Source organism: Ranitomeya imitator, chromosome 4 (genome assembly GCF_032444005.1).
Source record: "Ranitomeya imitator isolate aRanImi1 chromosome 4, aRanImi1.pri, whole genome shotgun sequence".
Lineage (NCBI taxonomy): Eukaryota > Metazoa > Chordata > Amphibia > Anura > Dendrobatidae > Ranitomeya > Ranitomeya imitator.
Window position 1 is genome coordinate 410231357 of NC_091285.1, and position 22692 is coordinate 410254048.

Genomic DNA, 22692 nt, shown 5'->3' on the forward strand with positions numbered 1-22692 from the left:
ACCGCTCAATACAGGAAGAAGCTGGGGTGACGGGGAGCCAGGAACCTGCAGGGACCGCGCCAGGAGCAGCGAGTATAATTAGACAGCCCCCGCTCCCCCTCCCCTGCCAACCCCTGGGTATGACTAGAGTATAAGCCGAGAGGGGGACTTTCAGCCCAAAAATATGGGCTGAAAATCTCCGCTTATACTCGAGTATATAAAGTACTTACATTTTCCTAGAGTCTTCCACAGGCTGCAAGCCTTGTATCACTTCCAAAGTCTTGAGAGTAATGGACTTCCACTACCTTTTTTTATAACCTTTGTTTGGGGGATGGCTTCAATCAAGTTCCTAGACATCTTTACTCAGAAGAATGCATGTGTTCCCATAGACTGTAATGCGTTTATTTGATGCACTCCTTCCGCAAGCGTCCGCCTACGTATGGTGGAGGAAATTTGCCGCCACAAAAATTCTAACATTGTGTGTCAGCTGCACCCGGCCGCACACCGTATAAATACGCATGCGTAAGCAAACGCGGCCTAACGCATGCACCTGCATCTACAATGTTAGATATGAAATCAAGACTCATGCGGATGTATGCGTCCAAAACGCTGCGGACACAACCGTAAATGTGAAACCAGCCTTAATTGGATAGAGTATGACCATCCATCCCTTAACATATGCAATGTTTTTTATAGGACTGGTGTTTTGTATAAAATTTTAAAAAATACTTTTTTTTTTTTTAAAGAGAATGTTGCCTTGAGAAACGCCATTTAGCTGCCAATTTTATAGGGGTAAATGGCGTGTCAAAAGACTCTCTGATAATTCATGTCACCCAAACCACAGGCCGAATGAATCGGAGCCTGACTGTTTGATTTAGCTGAAGCGTTTCTGAGAAAACAGTGGGCTTCATTCATTGATTGGTATTGTACACCCCAATCTTAATGAATGTGCATGCTGGAGTATGGGCATAATTAAGACAAACCTGCAAGAGCTGCACATCACTTAATAAATGAATTAGGCACATCTCTTAGCTGTTTTGCACCGCCAAAAGAGATGTAAATTCTGCCAATTTTGATGAAGCTGCCTGGAACTGGTGTGACAATGCCAAATGTCTCAATTTTTGCTTACCTCGTGAGTGCAACAAACGTTTTACGCCAGAAAACTACTGTAAACACCTTTTGTGGATCCGGCCAGGAAGTATAGGAATAAACGTTACTAATCTGCTAGGGCTCTTGGCTGTCTTCTACCTATGTGCATGAATCGGTTGACAGGTTCCCTTTTAAGTCATGTTTAGCTGGTTTAATGGAGCAGTGGCTACAAGGAAAAAAATTAAGTTTTATTCTCCCAGCAGCTGCTTGCTTCCAGACATTTTTAGTGCGGTTCAGTGAGTGGTTAGTCACTGGTCACTATACAGTGAGTTTGCTGAAATCACTCTTTGGAAGTCCCTCTACGGAGCATGTGAGCAGGCTGAGAGGCCTGTCAAAGTGCGAAGGAGTGCTCACTGTGTACGAAGTTGTGACTGTAACTGCTCCTTAAACTACCTGAAATCAAAGCGAACAGCTGAGAGAATATAGCTTCATTTTTTTTTCTCCCTGTAGCCTCTACTTAATCAAGCTACTCCAGGTTTAAATGCTTTTATCCACAGATTACCCCTACATCTGCAGGTCAATAGCATTTCTTAAGATGACCGGTTCCCTTTTAAGATCCTATGGTACTGGAACATAAAGCATTATGTGAGCGAGGGTTGTTTGTATATTTTATATTATGCACAACTTTGTGTGATCGCTATATCAGAATTACACATTACAATGTGGATCTTGTGTAACATTGTTAATCTTTCTTCCTAGGTGGACGATTGTAATGCAGAGGTTGTTCTGTGCTGCTATTATGCAATTAATGTTTATTACTACAAGTACTCTGTGGATGGCCTCAATGTGTTTGCTGTTAGTATCTTTTTTCTGTGTATGAACAAGTTCACATTTGTTTTTACACGATGTCCTTGTAAGCAGGTTATTTCTATTACAAGCGTCTGCTAGTTACGGTACCTTTCAGATATATGTTACTATCATTTTCAAATTTTAGCCCTCATATCTCATCAGATTATCAGTGCAGCTAAAACATACAGGAAGGTGAATTGCTTAATGTGTTTTTCTCAGTCGCCCATGACGGCACTACCAGAGAGAGGGGATCCGCCCTTCAGGGACAGGAAACCTATAGGATAAAATGGTGGTACCTCTCTCCTGCATCAGTTTGGTTTCCTGTCCCTGACTGGGAACCTTCTAGGAATTGGTACCTAAATATGAAGATCTGGAGCTGGCCAGTCGGGCTTTGGCAGCGGAGAGGCCCCTGTCCCGGCTGGTGCGGTGCCTGATGCTGCCACTGCTGGGACCGATGGGTCTGCAGAGTGCGTGTGGGGGGGGGGAGGGAAGCGCAGCCGCCACTCTGGATAGGAGGTAGGGGCTTCAGGGACCCGGACGCCAGGAAGACCGCGCAGAATGGGCACTTCCGGATATAGAACCTTTTCATTTCCGGGTCCCGGGCATTGCGCGCATGGATACAAAAAATTTGCTTTGCCCTTTGAGGACACGCGAACTCTGAAGGATACCCTTGACAAAAGAGCGGATACCTTCCTTAAAGGGGCATGGGAGTCGGTAGGTGGATGCTTAAGGCCAGCAATAGCTGCCGCATGCACTTCTAGATCCCTAATTATTTGGATTGATAATTTGGAAAAACAACTAAGGGATGGCTTATCGAGAAGTAAAGTAATAGAATCTATTCCCATGATTAGAGAGGTGGCAGCCTTTCTGGCAGACTCATCAGCTGACTCCGTTAAACTCGCTTCCAAATCAGCAGCCCTATCAAATGCAGGACTTTGTGGTTAAAAAGCTGGCCAGGCGACCTACAAACCAAACAGAAAACTTTGCTCAATCCCATGTGAAGGGAAATTTTTGGGGAGACCCTGGATGATATTTTACAAAAAGCAGGAGACAAGAAAGAAGGGTTCCCCATCCTGGCCGCACCATTTGCTAAACTGCCCTTTCGGAATAGGAAATTTTTCCGGAGACGACCACCAAGAGAGCAGAAGAGATGGGATGGTGGGGAAAAGGAGAGATAGGGGCTTCCTTTTCGGTAATTACTCAAGAGATAAAAAGACCCCTAAGTGATATTCCCCCCAGGGTGGGAGGGAGATTATCTCAATTCCTCGCGACCTGGGAAAAAAATCTCAACCAGTGTCTGGATATTGAATTTTATAAAATCAGGACTTCAAATAGACTTGACTTCTCTTCCTCCCCAAAATTATGTGGTCACCCCGCTAAAATCCTCAACAACAACAACAAGAGTTAGAACAGGAGATTATGAAGCTCATAAACAAAGCCGTCATCCAGGAAGTTCCAACAGGGTAAAAGGCAACGGGGTTTTATTCCCCGTTATTCCTAGTTCCAAAACCGGACGGTTCCTTCCGCACGATAATAAACTTGAGGAAGCTGAACAGTTATGTAAAGAACCAAAGGTTCAAAATGGAGTGAATAAAATCAACAATAAAAAAACCTGTTTCTGGACTGTTTCATGATAGTTTTGGATCTCAGCGATGCGTATTATCACGTCCCTATCCACAAGAACTCCCAGAAATACCTCAGACTAGCAATAGTCATGGGAGGGGAAGTAAGGGAATATCAATACAAAGCTCTTCGCTTTTGGCATATCGGTGGCACCCCACATATTTACCAAATTGATTGCGGAAATGATGGCCCACCTGAGAGAGACATTTTGATAATTCCATACTTGTACGACTTTCTGATTGAAAGCAATTCAGCCCAACACTGCCTTCAACAATGCGACAGAGTGATAGATACTCTAACAGAGTAAAGGTTGGCTTATAAATCTTCAGAAATCAAAACTAGAACCGACCAGAGTTCAAGAGTTTTTGGGCCTAACCTTGGACTCCATAACACAGGAATGTCGTCTTCCAGACCAGAAAAAAATAAAAAATATTAAATCTTGTCTCGAAAGCTCGCTCAAACCCTCGTATGACCCTAAGAAGGGAAATGTCATTGCTGGGGTCCCTTTCTGCCTGCCTCCCAGCAGTCCAGTGGGCACAACTCCACACGAGAAACCTCCAGTGGGACATTCTGAGGAATCAGAATACACTAAGGGGATGTCTAGAAGACCACATTACTCTAAATTCAACCACTATTCATTCCCTAGTTTGGTGGTTGGATCCCAACAACTTGTCAAAAGGGGTCCCCTGGGTAATAGAGGTATCTCGAATACTTAACACAGATGCGAGCCCCACGGGGTGGGGAGCTCACCTGGGCAACAGTGTCACTCAGGGAATCTGAAGGGGTTAGGAATACAAATCTTCCTCAAACCAAAAAGAACTCTGGGCGGTGGGCCACGCTCTATTATCCTTCCTTCACAACCTACAGGGGCATCATGTCCGGGTGTTTTCGGACAATCAGGTAGTGGTAGCCTACCTGCATCACCAGGGGGCACCAGATCTCACGCCCTTAGGAAGGCCACTTCCGAAATCTTCAGTTTAGCGGAAAACAGTTTCCTATCCCTTTCCACACTACATATAAGAGAAGAAAATCAGAAAGCAGACTTCTTAAGCTGTACCCATTTAAAACAGGGGGAATGGACTCTAAATCTACAGTGGGGCAAAAAAGTATTTAGTCAGTCAGCAATAGTGCAAGTTCCACCACTTAAAAAGATGAGAGGCGTCTGTAATTTACATCATAGGTAGACCTCAACCATGGGAGACAAACTGAGAAAAAAAAATCCAGAAAATCACATTGTCTGTTTTTTTAACAATTTATTTGCATATTATGGAGGAAAATAAGTATTTGGTCAGAAACAAAATTTCATCTCAATACTTTGTAATATATCCTTTGTTTGCAATGACAGAGGTCAAACGTTTTCTGTAAGTCTTCACAAGGTTGCCACACACTGTTGGTATGTTGGCCCATTCCTCCATGCAGATCTCCTCTAGAGCAGTGATGTTTTTGGCTTTTCGCTTGGCAACACGGACTTTCAACTCCCTCCAAAGGATTTCTATAGGGTTGAGATCTGGAGACTGGCTAGGCCACTCCAGGACCTTGAAATGCTTCTTACGAAGCCACTCCTTCGTTGCCCTGGCGGTGTGCTTTGGATCATTGTCATGTTGAAAGACCCAGCCACGTTTCATCTTCAATGCCCTTGCTGATGGAAGGAGGTTTGCACTCAAAATCTCACGATACATGGCCCCATTTATTCTTTCATGTACCCGGATCAGTCGTCCTGGCCCCTTTACAGAGAAACAGCCCCAAAGCATGATGTTTCCACCACCATGCTTTACAGTAGGTATGGTGTTTGATGGATGCAACTCGGTATTCTTTTTCCTCCAAACACGACAAGTTGTGTTTCTACCAAACAGTTCCAGTTTGGTTTCATCAGACCATAGGACATTCTCCCAAAACTCCTCTGGATCATCCAAATGCTCTCTAGCAAACTTCAGACGGGCCCGGACATGTACTGGCTTAAGCAGTGGGACACGTCTGGCATTGCAGGATCTGAGTCCATGGTGGCATAGTGTGTTACTTATGGTAGGCCTTGTTACATTGGTCCCAGCTCTCTGCAGTTCATTCACTAGGTCCCCCTGCGTGGTTCTGGGATTTTTGCTCACCGTTCTTGTGATCATTCTGACCCCACGGGGTGGGATTTTGCGTGGAGCCCCAGATCGAGGGAGATTATCAGTGGTCTTGTATGTCTTCCATTTTCTAATTGTTGCTCCCACTGTTGATTTCTTCACTCCAAGCTGGTTGGCTATTGCAGATTCAGTCTTCCCAGCCTGGTGCAGGGCTACAATTTTGTTTCTGGTGTCCTTTGACAGCTCTTTGGTCTTCACCATAGTGGAGTTTGGAGTCAGACTGTTTGAGGGTATGCACAGGTGTCTTTTTATACTGATAACAAGTTTAAACAGGTGCCATTACTACAGGTAATGAGTGGAGGAAAGAGGAGACTCTTAAAGAAGTTGTTACAGGTCTGTGAGAGCCAGAAATCTTGATTGTTTGTTTCTGACCAAATACTTATTTTCCACCATAATATGCAAAAAAAATGATAAAAAAACAGACAATGTGATTTTCTGGATTTTTTTTTTCCTCAGTTTGTCTCCCATAGTTGAGGTCTACCTATGATGTAAATTACAGACGCCTCTCATCTTTTTAAGTGGTGGAACTTGCACTATTGCTGACTGACTAAATACTTTTTTGCCCCACTGTATCTTCAATCATCTTCGATCAGATCACAAAGCTTTGGGCGGGGTCCCTGTAAAAGACCTTGTGGCCGATGTAAAAAACAGAAAAGTAAAAGCATTTTGTTCTCTAGACCCCAGGGGGGCCCTCAGGCCCTGCATGCATTCACAATTCCCCAGACTCAGGGTCTCGCATATGCTTTTCCCCCTCCTATGCTTATTCTGGCAGTTCTGCAGACAATCAGACAGGACAGGGTGAGACTTATTCTAATAGCCCTTTTCTGGCCCAAAAGGACCTAGTTTTCCTGGCTGAGGATGCTATCGGTCACTGATCCCTGGGTTCTTCCGGACCTCCTATCACGGGGACCGGTGCTCCACCTTCAGTCAGAGAGTCTCCACTTGACAGCATGGAACTTGAGAGGTCACTACTAAAAGGAAGGGGCTTTTCTGCTAAATTAGTTTCCACACTGTTAAAAAGTAGGAAAACAGTAACCACTAAAATATACGGCAAAACTTGGAAAAAGTTTTTGTCCACCTCTGGGGGGAAATTACAAGATGGGGTCCAAATTCCTAAGGTGTTAGAATTTTTACAAAAAGGGTTAGAACTGGGCCTCTCAGTAAGCACCCTGAAAGTGCAAATAGCGGCCTTGGGGGCATTATACAGTGAGAATATAGCTGCTAACCCATGGGTAACACGTTTTATTAAAGCCTCTATAAGATCAAAACCCATAAACAAAAAGACTACCAACTTGGGACTTGAACCTGGTCTTGTCAGCTCTAACAGAACCCCCGTTTGAGCCTGTAGATTCAGTATCCCTTAAAACTTTATCGCTTAAAGCGGCCCTTTTAACAGCCTTAACATCTGCCCATAGAATAAGTGATCTCTAGGCCCTATCTGCAAGGCCTCCCTTTACACAAATCCTGGATGATAGGGTTATCCTGAGAACAGACCCTGCCTTTCTACCCAAGGTTGCATCCAAATTTCACAGGTCCCAGGAGATAATCCTCCCTTCCTTCTGCCCAGACCCTAAAAATAAGAGGAAAAATTCCACACATTAGATGTGAGAAGATGTCTAGCTCAATACTTAGAATCCACCCAGCGGCATAAGAAGGAAGGGTCTCTTTTTGTTTGTTACCAGGGACCCAGGAAAGGACTCAAAGCCTCCAAGGGCACTATAGCATGTTGGATAACAGATGCGATAGCCTTGGCGTACTCGTCCACAGGAAACAGTTCCCGAGGGGCTGAAAGCGCACTCTACAAAAGCTATGGCGACCTCCTGGGCCGAAAGGTCGGAGGTATCAATAGACCAAATCTGTAAGGCGGCCACCTGGTCATCACCTTCAACCTTTATTAGACCCTACCGTTTAGACCTAGCCTCTTCATCTGACTTAACCTTCGGAAGAAGGGTTCAGCAGGCTGTGGTCCCTCCCTAAGCAATAATCTCTGCAATTCTCTCTGGTAGTGCTGTCATGGGGGACTGAGAAAAGCATGGTTACTTACCGATAACTGTATTTCTCAGAGACCATGACAGCACCTGCTTAATCTCCCCCCCCCCCCCCCACCTCCCCCATCATGTGTGCGGTGAGCACCTTTATTTAAACGAAGTGTGTTTTTCTAATATAGACACGGTGTATACCTGATAAGCAATATGTTAAGTGTGTATTTTTCTTGTCACTAACCTGGAGGACCTCCGATGCTCTGTAAACCAAACTGATGAAGTAGAGGAACCGCCCTTTTTATCCTGTAGGTTTTCCCTGAAGGGCGGATCCCCTCTCTCTGGTAGTGCGGTCATGGGCTCTGAGAAATACCGTTATCGGTAAGTAGGTATCCTTTTTTGTTTGTTTTTCTGAAATGTATTCGTATGTGACACTTGGATGTCTTAAAGGGAATCTGTCAGCAGGTTTTTGCAGTTTCATCTGATAGCATGATGTAAGGACAGAGACCCCGATTCCAGTAATGTTGCTTACTGAGCTGTTTGCTGTAGTTTCATTAAAATCAGTGTTGTATCAGCAGCAGATTCACTAGAATACTAGTAGTTTTGGGACATGTAGTCCTCCTGTTTTGTAACCCCATCCCCAGTGAAGACAAAAACCTGTCAAGCAAGATTGTAGGTGGGATTATACAGAACTCTGCATTCAGAGAACTGCTAGATCTGTGACAAAGTGATATCAGAATAAGCAACCCCGTATGACACATCACTGGAATGTTTCTCTGTCCCCAAATCGTGCTGCTCTCAGATTACATAGCAAAACCCTGTTGACAGATTCCCTTTAAAATAAGGGAGGCTGCTTCCCCATTGTTGTACAGTCACTTCACTGACTTTTTATGCTCTCCTTCATCCTCCTGAAAAGTAATTGGTACATACTGATAATGAAGATTTTGGGACACTTTGTCCTCAACCGCAGTAAGTCTTTTATGTAAAAACCAACCCGCCCTTACTTGTGCAACCATTCAATAAGACAGGTGCAAAAATACGGACTGATGTTTATGGGTTACAGCAGCTATAGGCTGTAGTCCATGGCCCTGATGACCGTAGAGCCCACCTTTCCCACAATAATTAATAAACCGACTATCATGGCAGATACAATATATGCTCCGCCATAGTACATATACAGAAAACCAAAAAAAGATGGACACTTGAGCTAAAAATATAGAAATTTATTGAGAATATTCTAAAAAATGTCGAACAGCAATAATAGACAATAATAAAAGATACAAAAATACGTGAAAAGGCAACACACTAGTGCCACGTACAGAAGAAAAAAATCGATGGCAAGATGATACAGTATAGCCAAAAAAGGTGTACACAATAATTTACTTTGCAAAATGATAATGAAGACTATTATCACATGAGGTCTATGGAGCTAGTAAATAGACAGCTTAGTATATAGCATCCATGGGGCTTGTAAGGGGACTAACAAACGTGTGTAAAATATTTGATAACCAGTTGTTATATGTAGAATGTACAATCGGGGTAATCAATACAAAAGTACAAATATAGATATTATCCTTACAAGAAATCAATCTCTCATGGAATGAATAAGAAAAAAATGCTCATAAAGCAAGACTAGATCAAAAGGAGGTTCATATGCATAATGAGACTATAGTAAGGTGCAAAGTGCAGAATCTAAATAAATATAAAGGGGAAAATCCCATATAATAGAGACGCTGCACATATAGTAACCATGATCAATGAACCAACCTCCTGCTGTACATGAGAGGAGAGGCCCCGACGCGCGTTTCGCAAATCGCTTCCTCGGGGGGCACAACACTACAGCATATTTTTTTACTGTGCTGGTGAAACAGAAAAAGGGTCAATTTAATTTGTCACATTATAGTTTCAGCAGAGTAAAGGCAAAGAACCTTAACTATCGCTTGCAGATCTCATAGTATTGGTGATTGTGTCTCTGGTTCTTGGCTATGTGGACAGTCACAATTATTACACAAGCTCTCCTGTAAAATTCACCCTTTCTTTGGTGTCAATCATGCCGCTGTCCTACTATATTGGAATGGCTATAGCTAGGTAAGTGCATCTTTTGTGAAGAAATGTATGGGAATACCAAGTATATACCTATAACTGAAGAAAGTGGTGAGTGATTTTCATTCCCATTTGAGGGTATACATTGCATACTAATGTTAAATTGCATGGTAAATTTTTTTGAGCATGTGTGCACCTTTTGTATCACCAATTTACCAAACATCCGTTAATTTGTGATTTGCCAATTTATTCTGTGCATTTTTTTTTAAGTTAGTAAACCTTTTATTAAAATGAGTATTGGCCTATTTACCGTGTTTGTTTTTTAAAATACTTATTTTTTTTTCTCATTTCACAATAGGTATAAAAAAACTTGCAATTTTTACAATTTTCCTTGAGGCTATTCTAGTCTCAAACTTATTTCAGGAAATTCACAAGTACATTAGCAGCAATAGGTTCTCGGTATATGTTTTGTATTAAATCATCTAATGAGCATGTGCAAATTTAATTTTGAATGGAGGGGGATCAGGGTCAGCTGTGACATCACGTATTGTGATTGGTGGATGCTGTTATCAGCTGTGTATAAAGCTGTTACTTATCATTGCAATCAAGCCCGTGATGATGTTTCTCCTGAAAAAAATCTTGCGCAAAGTGCAGGAATAACCCCAGTGGGAAAATTGCAAGATTTTAAAGTGTATGGGAAAAAAAAAAAGGAACTCAACCTAACTTGCCAATTAATTTTCTGATATTTACTTTAACCTCTTCACCCCAAAGCCTGTTTTCATCTTCCTGACCAGGCCAATTTTTACAATTCTGACCACTGTCACTTTGAGGCAGGGGCGTAACTGCAGGGGTTGCAGCTAAAACGGGGCCCGGAGTGCTTGGGGGCCCGCCCAGCCAGAGGCCTATCTCTGGGGGGGGGGGGGGCGCAGCCGGGCCACCTAATGCGGCAGTCTGCAGTGTCTCCCCTGGTGGCTGAATTCTGCCGCTCCCCGGACTGAGAGTCAGCCATTCTCTTGTGGCTGTCAGACAGCCTGCACAGAGAAGCTGCAGCGCACCAGCTCCCAGTGATCACTTGTACTCGCATCTTACAGACGGGAGTACAATTGAGGCTATGACCGCCGGGTCAGAGCGACGCCAGCAGCGTGATCATGTCATGTGATCACACTGCTGACATCACTTGCTGTCACTGCACAGACACGGATGGGTGGTAAGTGCTTAAAAAGTGGACACAAAATGAGGAGCAAAGGGGGAAGATGCAGGGCATGTATGAGTAAACAGTACAGGGGCATGTATGAGGGAAAAGTACAGGGGAATGGGGCATGTATGAGGTAACAGTAGAGGGGAATGGGGGGCATGTATGAGGAAACTGTGCAGGGGAATGGGGGCGTGTACATGGCCGGACAGGCAATTCTGGCAAATGCCAGAAGGGCCTGTCTGGTCATGGGCCGCCTTGACTGCTACATTAACAGAATCCTTGATCTCAAGACACCTATACTGTTAAGAGTTATGATGGAGCACTCCATCAGGCCATGGGTATCATTAGAAATATTTGTCTTGTAGTAAATCTTCCTTTCCAGGTCACCACCTGACAGCACCATGGAGGACGTCCTTCTTATCCATAGTAGGACAGGAAACCACGAGAGTTTAAAAGGACCCTCCCCCTGCCACCCTTCAGTGTTTTTCCTGTCCCACTGTGGATGGGAACGACGAGAGGTCTGTCTGTCCCGTACAGAGGGTGAGGAGCGGGGGGGCTTGGCCTCTTCCTTCCCACTACAAGACTCTACCGTGCTGACACCCAAGTCATAGGGTCCCTCAGGAGCACCAGTGTAGCGCTGCTCCTGGTTCAGGGTCGCTTCCTCCTGAGGGGGGGGCTCTCGACCCTTGGCACAAGACCCCAAAGTACCTGTGATTGAACGCCTCTGCAAGGTGCAAGGTACACCCTTAGCAACCTGCGGCACTACCCCCGGATCCTGGGTATCTCAGAGTGGGCGGCCGGTGTGTCTGCAGGATCCGGGAGCGCGGCGGGTGCTTTCTTCTGGATCACGCTCCTGCGTGAGTCACTTCCGGGTCGCGGCTGCCGCGCACATCACTTCTGGGTCGCGGCCGGCAGCATGGAGCAGCGTCTTCTCTCCTCCTACTCCTTGGGGCGTCGGATGTCCGGGACAGGGCGACAACAGTATTTTCATATAAAGGTATGTGTGGGCTATGGGGGTTACGAGCTTAACCGGCGGTATGGAAGATAATGCAAAACCCGAGATACTGCAGGAGGCTCATGCGCATGTAAATCCCCGGCAGGGGCCTGCTCCCTCAGATATTCACTAAAGCATATAGGCCCATGCGACATTTTTATGTTGTGTGTTATAGGGCCTGTCCTCTTCGGTGGCTAAGTCCAGCAAGTACAACAAATGTCCCATTTGTGCCATAAGACTTAAGGACTCCTGGCAGAAGTCTCTTTGCGAGTCTTGCACCAGCCGTATTGTGGGAGATGAACAGGCCTCTCTCATGACGAATATGAGAGCCATTGTCAGAGAGGAGGTGCAGGCCTCGATATCTGGCTTAACATTTCACTAGCCCATCCAGTCTGATCCCCCCCCCAGGATCCACAGAGATCTAAGAAAAGGCAGAGGGGGATCTTCCAGAGAGAGGGAAGAAATATTTGTTTTCGTCTAACGATATAGAGGAGCTCCTGGGAGCGATTAGACAGACTATGCAGATTGAGGAACCCGCTTCTACTCTGACGGTTCAGGACGAAATGTTTTGGGGGCTACGTTCTTAGACCTCAAAAGTCTTTCCTGTTAATGCCCATATTCGTTCTATGATTTTAGAAGAATGGGAAGAAACGGAAAGGAGGTTATCAATTCCTAGAGACTTCAGGCTCCGCCTCCCTTTAGATCATGAAGTCAAGGACTGGGAAGATATCCCAAAAATTGACATTCCTCTTGCAAAAGTTTCTAAGAGAACCGCCATTCCATTTGAGGACTCCTCTAACTTAAAGGAGCCGATGGATCGCAAGGTGGATGGGCTCTTAAAAAGAGCCAGGGAAAGCTCAGCGGCGGTAATCCGCACAAATATAGCAGCAACATCCGTGGCGCGGGCTATGCATTTGTGGGTAGATGACTTGAAAGATCAGTTGTCAGCTAGAACCCCTAGAGTCCATTATAAAAGCTATTCCTCTACTAAAGCTAGCGACTGGCTTTCTAGCAGATGCTACTGCAGAGTCAGTTAGGTTCACAGCTAGAGGCCAGTCTTTATCAAACACAGCCAGGAGTGCTATATGGTTGAAAAACTGGAGATGTTAATTCTAAAAATAACCAAACAAAGAAAAATAGTAGTGATGCACAGCCTCACTCCTTTCAGCGATTCAATAGCGGTGAATGAAAACAGTCTGACTTCAGCGTTGGAGGTGCTCGCATAGAAACCAGATGCACATGTCATGAAAATGAAGAAAAATATGCGGCAGCACTCGCCCAGTTTCGTGTGGTCCAGTTCTTTATTAAGACATGAAAAATAACAGCTTCATGGCCCGAGGGGAGGTGAGCAGGGAACGACGACGGCCGTTTCGCGCTGATCCAAGCGCTTCTACGGGTCTGGTATCAGGGGAAGTGACGCCGGCTAAAATAGGTGAGTGAGAGCAAGCCGCCCCCACCCCGCCACACGCCCACAACCCCGATAACAAATAAAACAGGTGCACGACATACAAACATTTGAATATGGTAAAAACAACCTTCCTGAAAAACAAACATGGAAAGAATCCGGAATAAATGTAATATCAAAAATATCTGACACAAGCGCATAATCAAGCCCAAAGGAATTTGACCTAAATGGGCAGAGACATTAAATACAATGAAGCATACTATATAGACGTACCGTGTATCATCTGACTGCGGGAAATGTTGCCCACTAAACGGGGGGGGAAAAAAAAAGGAAAGAAGGGGGATATTATTGGAAAAACCAAACTATGCGGACTATAAAAAGACAGACATGTCAATTCTGTCATTAAAGCCAGCAGGACCAGTGGCTCTCGTACGCATTATCCACCGCGCTTCCACCCTCAGTAAAAGTTTTTGTAAGTCCCCCTCTCCTGCTGGTAACATCACCCTTTCTATGCCGGCGAACGTGAGAACCTCAGATTTGCCTTCATGCATCTCCCTCACGTTAATGAGCCTAGGAACACCCTTCCCCATCTGAATAGAACGAACATGTTCCCTAAACCGCACGTATAGCTGGCGTATTGTCTTCCCCACATAAAACCTTTTACAAGGACAGAAAATAACATAAACCACGTAATCCGTTTTGCAAGAGATAAACTGTTGTACCGTGTGTCTAATGGGACTTATAGTCATACTACATCCGGTGATATGACGTGCACAAAAATGGCATTGCCCGCAACGATAATTGCCTGTGAGGGTCGACCGCTCCAACCAATTAACCTGAGTCCCTGACAACCGATTACGGACCAAAACATCCCTGACATGTGTGCTTTTCCTATTAGAGATCAAGGGGCCCCCGAGGCCTTCACCGAGAGGTCCCTATCCCTTTCCAATACGTGCCAATGCCGTCTAATCGACGCCCTGATTTCTTGGTCTAACGGACCATACTGAAAACAAAAGGTAAAGCGCGGTTCAGCTGAGCTGTTTGCCTCTATTCTGTGCCTCTGTATTAGAGTTCACCCTATTCATGGCTGTTTGTAACAAAGCCTTGGGGTAGCCCCTCTCCCGCAGCCGTTGACAAAGTTCCCCGGATTGCTGTTCAAAGCCTCTCTGAGTACTATTCACCCTCCGAGTTCGAAGTAATTGACTGTAAGGAATGGAGCGTTTAACATGCGCGGGATGGAAACTATTAAAATGCAAGAATGGGTTTCCGATGGATAGATGTACAGATATTCCCGTCCTGGACTGTGACCAGCACGTCCAGGAATTCCAAACGACATCCCCCGAACACAGAAGTAAAGCGAGGGTGGAAGCGCGGTGGATAATGCGTACAAGAGCCACTGGTCCTGCTGGCTTTAATGACAGAATTGACATGTCTGTCTTTTTATAGTCCGCATAGTTTGGTTTTTCCAATAATATCCCCCTTCTTTCCTTTTTTTTTTTTTTCCCCCCCGTTGTTTAGTGGGCAACATTTCCCGCAGTCAGATGATACACGGTACGTCTATATAGTATGCTTCATTGTATTTAATGTCTCTCTGCCCATTTAGGTCAAATTCCTTTGGGCTTGATTATGCGCTTGTGTCGGAGATATTTTTGATATTACATTTATTCCGGATTCTTTCCATGTTTGTTTTTCATGAAGGTTGTTTTTACCATATTTAAATGTTTTGTATGTCGTGCACCTGTTTTATTTGTTATCGGGGTTGTGGGCGTGTGGTGGGGTGGGGGCGGCTTGCTCTCACTCACCTATTTTAGCCGGCGTCACTTCCCCTGATACCAGACCCGTAGAAGCACTTGGATCAGCGCGAAACGGCCGTCGTCGTTCCCTGCTCACCTCCCCTCCATCTGCACTCCCTCGGGCCGTGAAGCTGTTATTTTTCATGTCTTAATAAAGAACTGGACCACACGAAGCTGGGTGAGTGCTGCCACATATTTTTCTTCATTTTAATTCTAAAAATAAGCTGTGCTCCATCCCTTTCTTAGTGGGTATAGTCTTTGGACCCATTCTTGATGATATTCTGGAAAAAGCTTCAGATTGAAAAGGGGTTTCCAGAGGAAAAACGTAGAAAGTATCAGCCCTTTCGCAGGCCCTATTATAGTCAAAGATCAGACTATAGGGGTAAGGGAAAGCAGGGGAGATGGAGCTATCAAAAACGGGAGAAAGTAGGAACAAAAATAGGGATTCAATCCCTCGACCTCTAGGTCAGAGTTTTGAAGGAAATGACGCCATCAGAATAGGAGCGCGGCTGTCGAACTTCCGGATAGAGTAGGGGAAGATTACCAGAAGTCCTTGAGTTCTCCAGGTTATCTCTCAGGGGTACAGAATAGAATTAGACTCCCTTCCCCCAGAAAAATTTTTTGTGTCCAACATCCATCTCACTTCAGTCTCCCCTATGTGGTTGGACATCCAGGATCTTCTGCAGATAGCAGCAATATCTCCAGCTCCTCGTCAGGAGATAGGAAGGGGTCATTACTCGTGCCTCTTCTCTATAAAGAAGCCTTCGGGGGAATCTATAACTACAATAAACCTCAAGCCCCTAAACCAATGGCTAGAATACAAAAGGTTCAAAATGGAATCTATACGTTCTACAATTCCCCTGTTAGGAAAAGACGTGATAATGTGCACTTTAGACTTAAAAAGAGCATATTATCACGTACCAATCTTCACAGATCACCAAAATACCTCAGATTTGCGGTGGGAAAAGAAGGAAGAGTCTACCATTATCAATTTTGTTGCCTCCCATTCGGTCTGGCAACAGCGCCCAGAGTTTTTGCAAAGCTCGTCATAGAAATAGTGTATTATCTGAGAAACTGAGACATCACGATAGTATCCCATTTAGATGATATCCTAAGAGTGGCAGACTCTATAGGGCAGCTCAAAATCGACTGTCAGTTGGTGATTTCCACTCTGCAGAAATTGGTTTGGGTGGTGAACTGGTCAGTCAGACCTGACGCCCAAACCAAGAATAAAGTTTCTGGGAGTTATCCTGGACTCAAACGTTAGAAAATCTTTTCTTCCAGACGGGAAGCGGACCGATTTTTAACAAAAAGGATTCGCCATTTTTCAAGAAGTAGAGTCTCCATCAGGGATACAATGAAGATCCTCAGATTAATGACAGCCTGCATCCCCTGTCAACTGGAGCCAGTTTCATTCCCGTCAGTTACAGAGGGCAGTTCTCGCTTCCTGGGACAGAAGACAATCCTCACTGGACAGGGAGTTTCCTCTATCCCGTCAAGTCAGACGATCCCTACTCTGGTGGACTGTTCCCAGAAATCTCCAGGTCGGCGTTCCGTGGATCCATTCTCCAGCAGTTACGGTGACCACAGACACAAGCCAACAAGGTTGGGGTGGTCAAGTCCTCGGAAGATACTATCAGGGGCAGTGGAATTCAGAAGACAGCAAGAATTCCTCAAATCACAGAGAACTACACGTGGTTTGGAAGGTCCTGTATTAGCACAAGTTCTACTAAAGAACAAACACCTGAAGATTCTGTCAGACCACATGACGACGGTAGCCTTTCTTCGGCATCAGGGGGATCCAAGACATCCAAAATTACAACATCTTGCGAATCAGATCTTCAGTTGGGTGGAAAGATTGGTGCTCTCAATTTCAGCAGTGCATCTGGAGGGTTCGAAGAACCAGGTTGCGGATTTTCTGAGCAGAAAAAACCTGTCGGCTACGGAGTGGGAACTAAACAGCGAAGTTTTCAGCGAGCTATGCCAACGCTGGAGAACACCGGAGGTGGACTTATTCACTGTCAGACGGAACGCGAAGGTCGAAACCTTTTATTCACTGAACCCTTGGGAAAGATTGGTGGGAATAGACGCTCTGTCATGGAGCAGGGGTCTGTTATATGCTTTCCCCCCTCTTGCATTAATCCCAAGAATCCTCAGGAAGATGTACGAGGACAGAGCTCAGATCATTCTAGTGGTTCCTTTCTAGCCCAAAAGGAGCTGGTTCCTCTTACTGAAAAAATTGGCGGTAGAAGAACCTTTTCTCCTTCCGAAAAGAGATTTACTCCTCCAGGGCCCGATTCTTCATCAGAACTCAGACAGCTCCAATTAGCGGCTTGGATCCTGAATGCCAGACACTGAAAGCAAAAGGGCTATCGGAAGGGGTCATCTCCATCCTCAAAGCAAGTAGGAAGCCAGTAACTTATGCAATTTATTTAAAAATATGGAAAAAATTATGCAGTTTTGTGGAGACACAACGGTTGATTTGACCATCCTGACATTCCCAAAATTCTTGGTTTTTTGCAGCAGGGATTTAAGAAAGGTCTTAAACAGAGTATGCTGAGGGTCCAATTGGCAGCCCTCAGCGTATTTTGATTTTTACCTGGCCTCCCACCCCTGAATAGCTCGTTTTTCCAGGGCAGTTCTGAGGCTAAGACCCTTAATCAGGAAAACTGTCCCACCTTGGGATCTTAACCTGGTCCTTAACGAGTTGTGCAAAAATCCGTTTGATCTAGCAGAAGATATAGAAATTGCTAATCTTTACCTCAAAACAGCCTTCCTAGTAGCCATTACATCAGCTAAAAGACTGGGGGAACTTCAGGCCCTGTCCATTCAGAACCCCCATCTGCAAATATTTGATGATAGACTGGTCTTAAGACTTGATCCAGGTTTTCTTTCTAAGGTGGTGTCAGATTCAAATATAAATCAGGAGGTAGTGTTTCCATCATTTTGCCAGTTTCCCAAAAACCAGAAGGAGCAATTTTACCATAACTTGGATGTTACGGAGACCGTACTTAAGTACTTTCAGGCAACTAGGGCCTGGAGATGGGATAGTAATCTGTTTATCCTTTTTAGAGGTCCTAATAAAGGGAGAAAAGCATAAAAATCTACCATTGCGAGCCTAGCTTATCAGGCACAGGGGAAGAGTCCCCCAGGCATCCCTAAAGCTCATTCATCCAGGGCTATAGCCGCTTCATGGGCAGAGAAAGGGGGTGGTTCGGCAGATCAGATCTGCAGGGCTGCATCCTGGTCTAGTTTCGGTACCTTTTCTAAACATTACAAACTAGATGTAGTGTCATCTCAGCTAGCCTTTGGCAGGAAGGTGCTTCAAGCAGTAGTCCCACCCTAGGACCAAAAAATCTCCTTTGGTACTTCTCCATGGTGCTGTCAGGTGGTGACCTGGAAAACGGTAATTAGACCTACCGGTAATTGTATTTCCAGGAATCCATCCTGACCGCACTGTTAGTTCCCTCCCTATTACAAATACGCTGCATACTTATGTAAAGTAACATTTGTATAATGATGATGTTCAAATAAAATTCTCTTTTTGCATCCATCCAGAGGTGTTACTTTGGAAAATCACTGAAGGGTGGTAGGGGAGGGTCCTTTTAAACTCTCGTGGTTTCCTGTCCCACTATGGATAAGAAGGATGTCCTCCATGGTGCTGTCAGGATGGATTCCTGGAAATACAATTACCGGTAGGTCTAATTACCGTTTTCCTCTATTCAGGGTAATATTAGTAAGATATCCCATCTGGTGCTCTGGGACAACATGGGCCTGTGTGATTTCAAATGCCAGGGCTGAATTTCAGTCCCAGTCCATACCTGGCATGTATGAGGAAACTGTACAGGGGAATGGGGGGCATGTATGAGGGAAAAGTACAGGGGAATGGGGGCATGTATGCAGAAACTGTACAAGGGAATGGGGGGCATGTATGAGGAAACAGTACAGAGGAATGGGCGGCATGTACAGTACAGACCAAAAGTTTGGACACCTTCTCATTTAAAGATTTTTTTTTTTTTGTATTTTCAGGACTATGAAAATTGTACATTCACACTGAAGGCATCAAAACTATGAATTAACACATGTGGAATTATATACTTAACAAAAAAAGTGTGACAACTGAAATTATTATATTCTAGGTTCTTCAATGTAGCCACCTTTTTGCTTTGATGACTGCTTTGCACACTCTTGGCATTCTCTTGATGAGCTTCAGAAGACTTCGCTTCTCTCCCCTTCCTGCAATGCCAGGAAACGCAGGATCAGTCAGTGCACAGGAGTGCACAGAGACCAGGCCTCCCCGACAATCAATCCCTAAATGTGCCTAATCTTTGATTCAGCGCACACATTAGTGGCTCGGGAGTGCAGGTGGCTGGGGGATGATTTCTGAGGGTAATAGGGAGAGGTTCTGGAATGCACTTCAATAACTAATAATACACAATAGAGGAGCTAGAATAGCACGGACCACAAGAGCCCGAAGGTTAACCAGTTGCCGTCCTCATGAGAAGGTCACAATGGTCCCCATTAATGTGTATTCCTCACCAAAGGGAGCTAGAAAGTGTGAGCCTCTGTGGGGAAAACAGGGACTTTACAAACTCCAGTAGTTGTGTAACTTGTAGTATGTGATGTACAGAGGAGTGGGCAGTAATGCCTAGGATGGATGACCACAACTGACCTGCTCTGGGTGGCAGCTCCATGCTCTGGTGACACATCTTGGCCATCCGGCAGCCGGTAACACCTGTGCATGGGCGCAGACCGATCCATGCGTGGAGGAGCACAGGTACACGCATGACAGGTATAAGCATCACGCTGGCCGCACATCAGCACTTTACAGCCGTGAATGCACTTGACTCATCTGCTGCTGCCTTCGCGCCTCACCCGGACTCTGACATCTGCTGCCGGCTCCTTGACTTTTTTGTTTCTGCTCCATCTCTTGTCAAGCCTCAGCGACACGCCCAGCTCACTCAGCCCTTATGCTAGGTTATGTGTCCTTCAGGGGCATGCCCACTCTCCTCACACCGCTGGAATATGGGGAAGCCAGTTGTTGTGGGCGTGGCCAGCAGGATGCGAGACATGTCTGCTGAGTTTCCTGGCTGCTTGTTTGCTGGACTGGGTGGGCCTCTAAGCACTCCGGCCCCATCGCAGCTGCGACCTCAGTTGTTACACCCCTGGCCATTTGCCTTCTGGAGTGCAGATTCTCCTAGAATAGTTTGTGGACTCCATATAAAGAGCTTTTAAGTGCTAGAAAAGCAGAATCCCCCCTCAAGTGACCCCATTTTGTAAATTATATATTTAAGCGAGGCAAACTGCTTTTTCATCATACCACCGAAGAAAAATTGGAATAAAACCCGATCAAAAAGACGATTGCAAATAAAAATGGTATCTATGAAAAAATCTTGTCCCGCTAAAAACAAGCCACCATACAATCAGTGAAAAAAGTTATAGTTCAGAGTAAAGCGATGCAAAAAAAAAAAAAAAAAAAAAAAAAAATATATATATATATATATATATATATATATATATATATATATATATATATATATATATATATATATATATATATTTACTATAATTTTTTTTTTCTATAAAATATTTTGTGTAAAAGCGTCAAAACATTTAAATGTGGTATCGCTGTAATAGCACTGGCTCCCTTGTCAAATTTACCACACATGGAACAGCATACAAAATCTCCAAAAAGCAATTCCTGAATTGCTGGTTTTTATTAATTGTCTTCAAAAAATCGGAATAGAAAGCTATCAATAAATGTGACGAGCCCCAAAATGGTACCAATAAAAAATGTCAACTCTTCTCACAAAAAAACAAGCCCTCACATGACTGTTGTCAGAAATTAAGAAAAATTAGATCTGATAAATATGGCAATGCAAAAACTAGTTTGTGTGTGACAGCAGCCAAACATAGAAACCTGATATAAATCTGGTATTGCTGTAATCACACTGATCTGAATAATAAAGTAGTAATCACTTATACAACATGAGGAACAATGTAAAAAATAAAACCAATTCATCTGCTGTTGATTTGTTCATTCTGCCTCCCAAAGATCACGGTAAGGCTCGGTTCAAGTTTATCCTGCACTCTACACTGAGCACTTACATCGGGGCTTCTGTGTAAATCTCTTGAAATGTGTGATTCGGACAGAACCCCTGGTGCAAGATTCCCTATAATGAGGCAGATGGAGGCACTGTGGACTTTGTCTGGCCTATGATCTGGCGGTTTCCATGTATTTAGGCGTGCATAAAGGTGCCGTCTGCCACAATTTTGTGCACCTCTGAAAAGGACACAGCTGTCCAGAGGCCAAACAGAGTCCAGAGTAATTCTGCTGCCTCATTCTAGTGAATGGATACCTCGGGAGTTTAATTTGAATCATGTCTTTTGGAGATTTAGATGGAAATCGGTATTAGTGCTCAGCGTAGAGTGCAGGATAAATGTGATACCAAACGTTATGTAAAATGTTTTCAAATCAATCCACAAAAAAGCAAGTCCCATTCAGGTCTGTCCTCTGTTATTGGAAATATAGGGGGCTTCCAAGTTGCTGGTAGTGCAAAGGCTCTGTAAAAGTGCTATGGCTCCTCGCCCCACTAAAGTAATCCAGCGAATTCTGCACACCCGAATCCAAATATCCTCCCTTCTGAACCCCACAATGTGTATAAATCACATTTATCATCCACATGTACTGTATGTAGCGATAGAGCGCTCACTTAATTTACGGGGTGCATGTCTCCGAAGCACGCGCTAGGCATAACGTACTAAGCACTACAATTTACGGGAACTACAATAGCAGATTTGCAATTTTCACTCAGCAATGTGCACTGATGCTTGGTTCTGGAAAACGCCCATGGAGTCAATCCTCACAACACATGAAAATTCCCAAAAGGGTATAATTTCCAAAATGGGGTCACTTGAGTGGTGGTCTGCACTAGTACTTGGGGACTCCGTATATGGAATCTGCAAACTATTGTAGGAAAATCTGTCCTCCAGGAGGCAAATAGAGCTCTGTCCCTCCTGAATTTCGCCATGTGGCTAAGCAGCACTGTAGAGCCACATGGGGCACTTCCACGTTCAGCAGAAATTGTGGCAAATTTTGGTGCCATTTTTACCCACTTCCCATTCTGAAAATGTAAAATGTGGGGCTAGCACAATTTTGGTGGTAAAAATGTAAATTAATTTTTTTTCACTGACAATGGTATAAAATTCTGTGACTCACCTGTGGTGTCAATATAATCACTGCACGCCTAGATGAATTAACTGAGGTGTTTTGTAAAATGACATCACTTATGGGGGGGCCTCTGTTCTAGCACTTCAGGGGCTTTGCTAATGTGATATGGCACCCTCAAACCATTCCAGCAAAATCTAAATTCTAATATGGCACTTCTACCCTCCTGAGCTTTGCACTGTGCCTCCAAAAGTAGTTTTCCCAGGATGTCCCTCCTGACCGCACCATGGAGTTAGTCTCTCATCCTTACAGGGACCGGAAACACACGGAGAGGTTAAAAGGCACCCACCAACCCTTCTCCCTCAGTGTTTTTCCTGTCCCTGCATGGAGGGACGCATGGAGAGATCGCAGCACTTGCCGGAGGGCTCAAGGGGGATCGTGTGGCTGTT

The 22692-nt window shown here is 44.6% G+C and overlaps 1 protein-coding gene across 3 annotated transcripts in view; it reads left to right on the forward strand.

Annotated features, from left to right (window-relative positions):
- LOC138676261 (uncharacterized) overlaps window positions 1-22692 on the forward strand; it is a 211740-nt gene that overhangs the window by 110544 nt on the left and 78504 nt on the right. For 2 of the 3 annotated variants that reach the window (XM_069765375.1, XM_069765374.1), the window contains exons 9-10: window positions 1828-1927; window positions 9592-9733. The exons of the other annotated variant lie outside the window; for it this stretch is intronic. In XM_069765375.1, the coding sequence (XP_069621476.1) occupies window positions 1828-1927; window positions 9592-9733 (242 nt within the window). The remainder of the gene's footprint in view (window positions 1-1827; window positions 1928-9591; window positions 9734-22692) is intronic. 3 annotated transcript variants of the gene reach the window in all.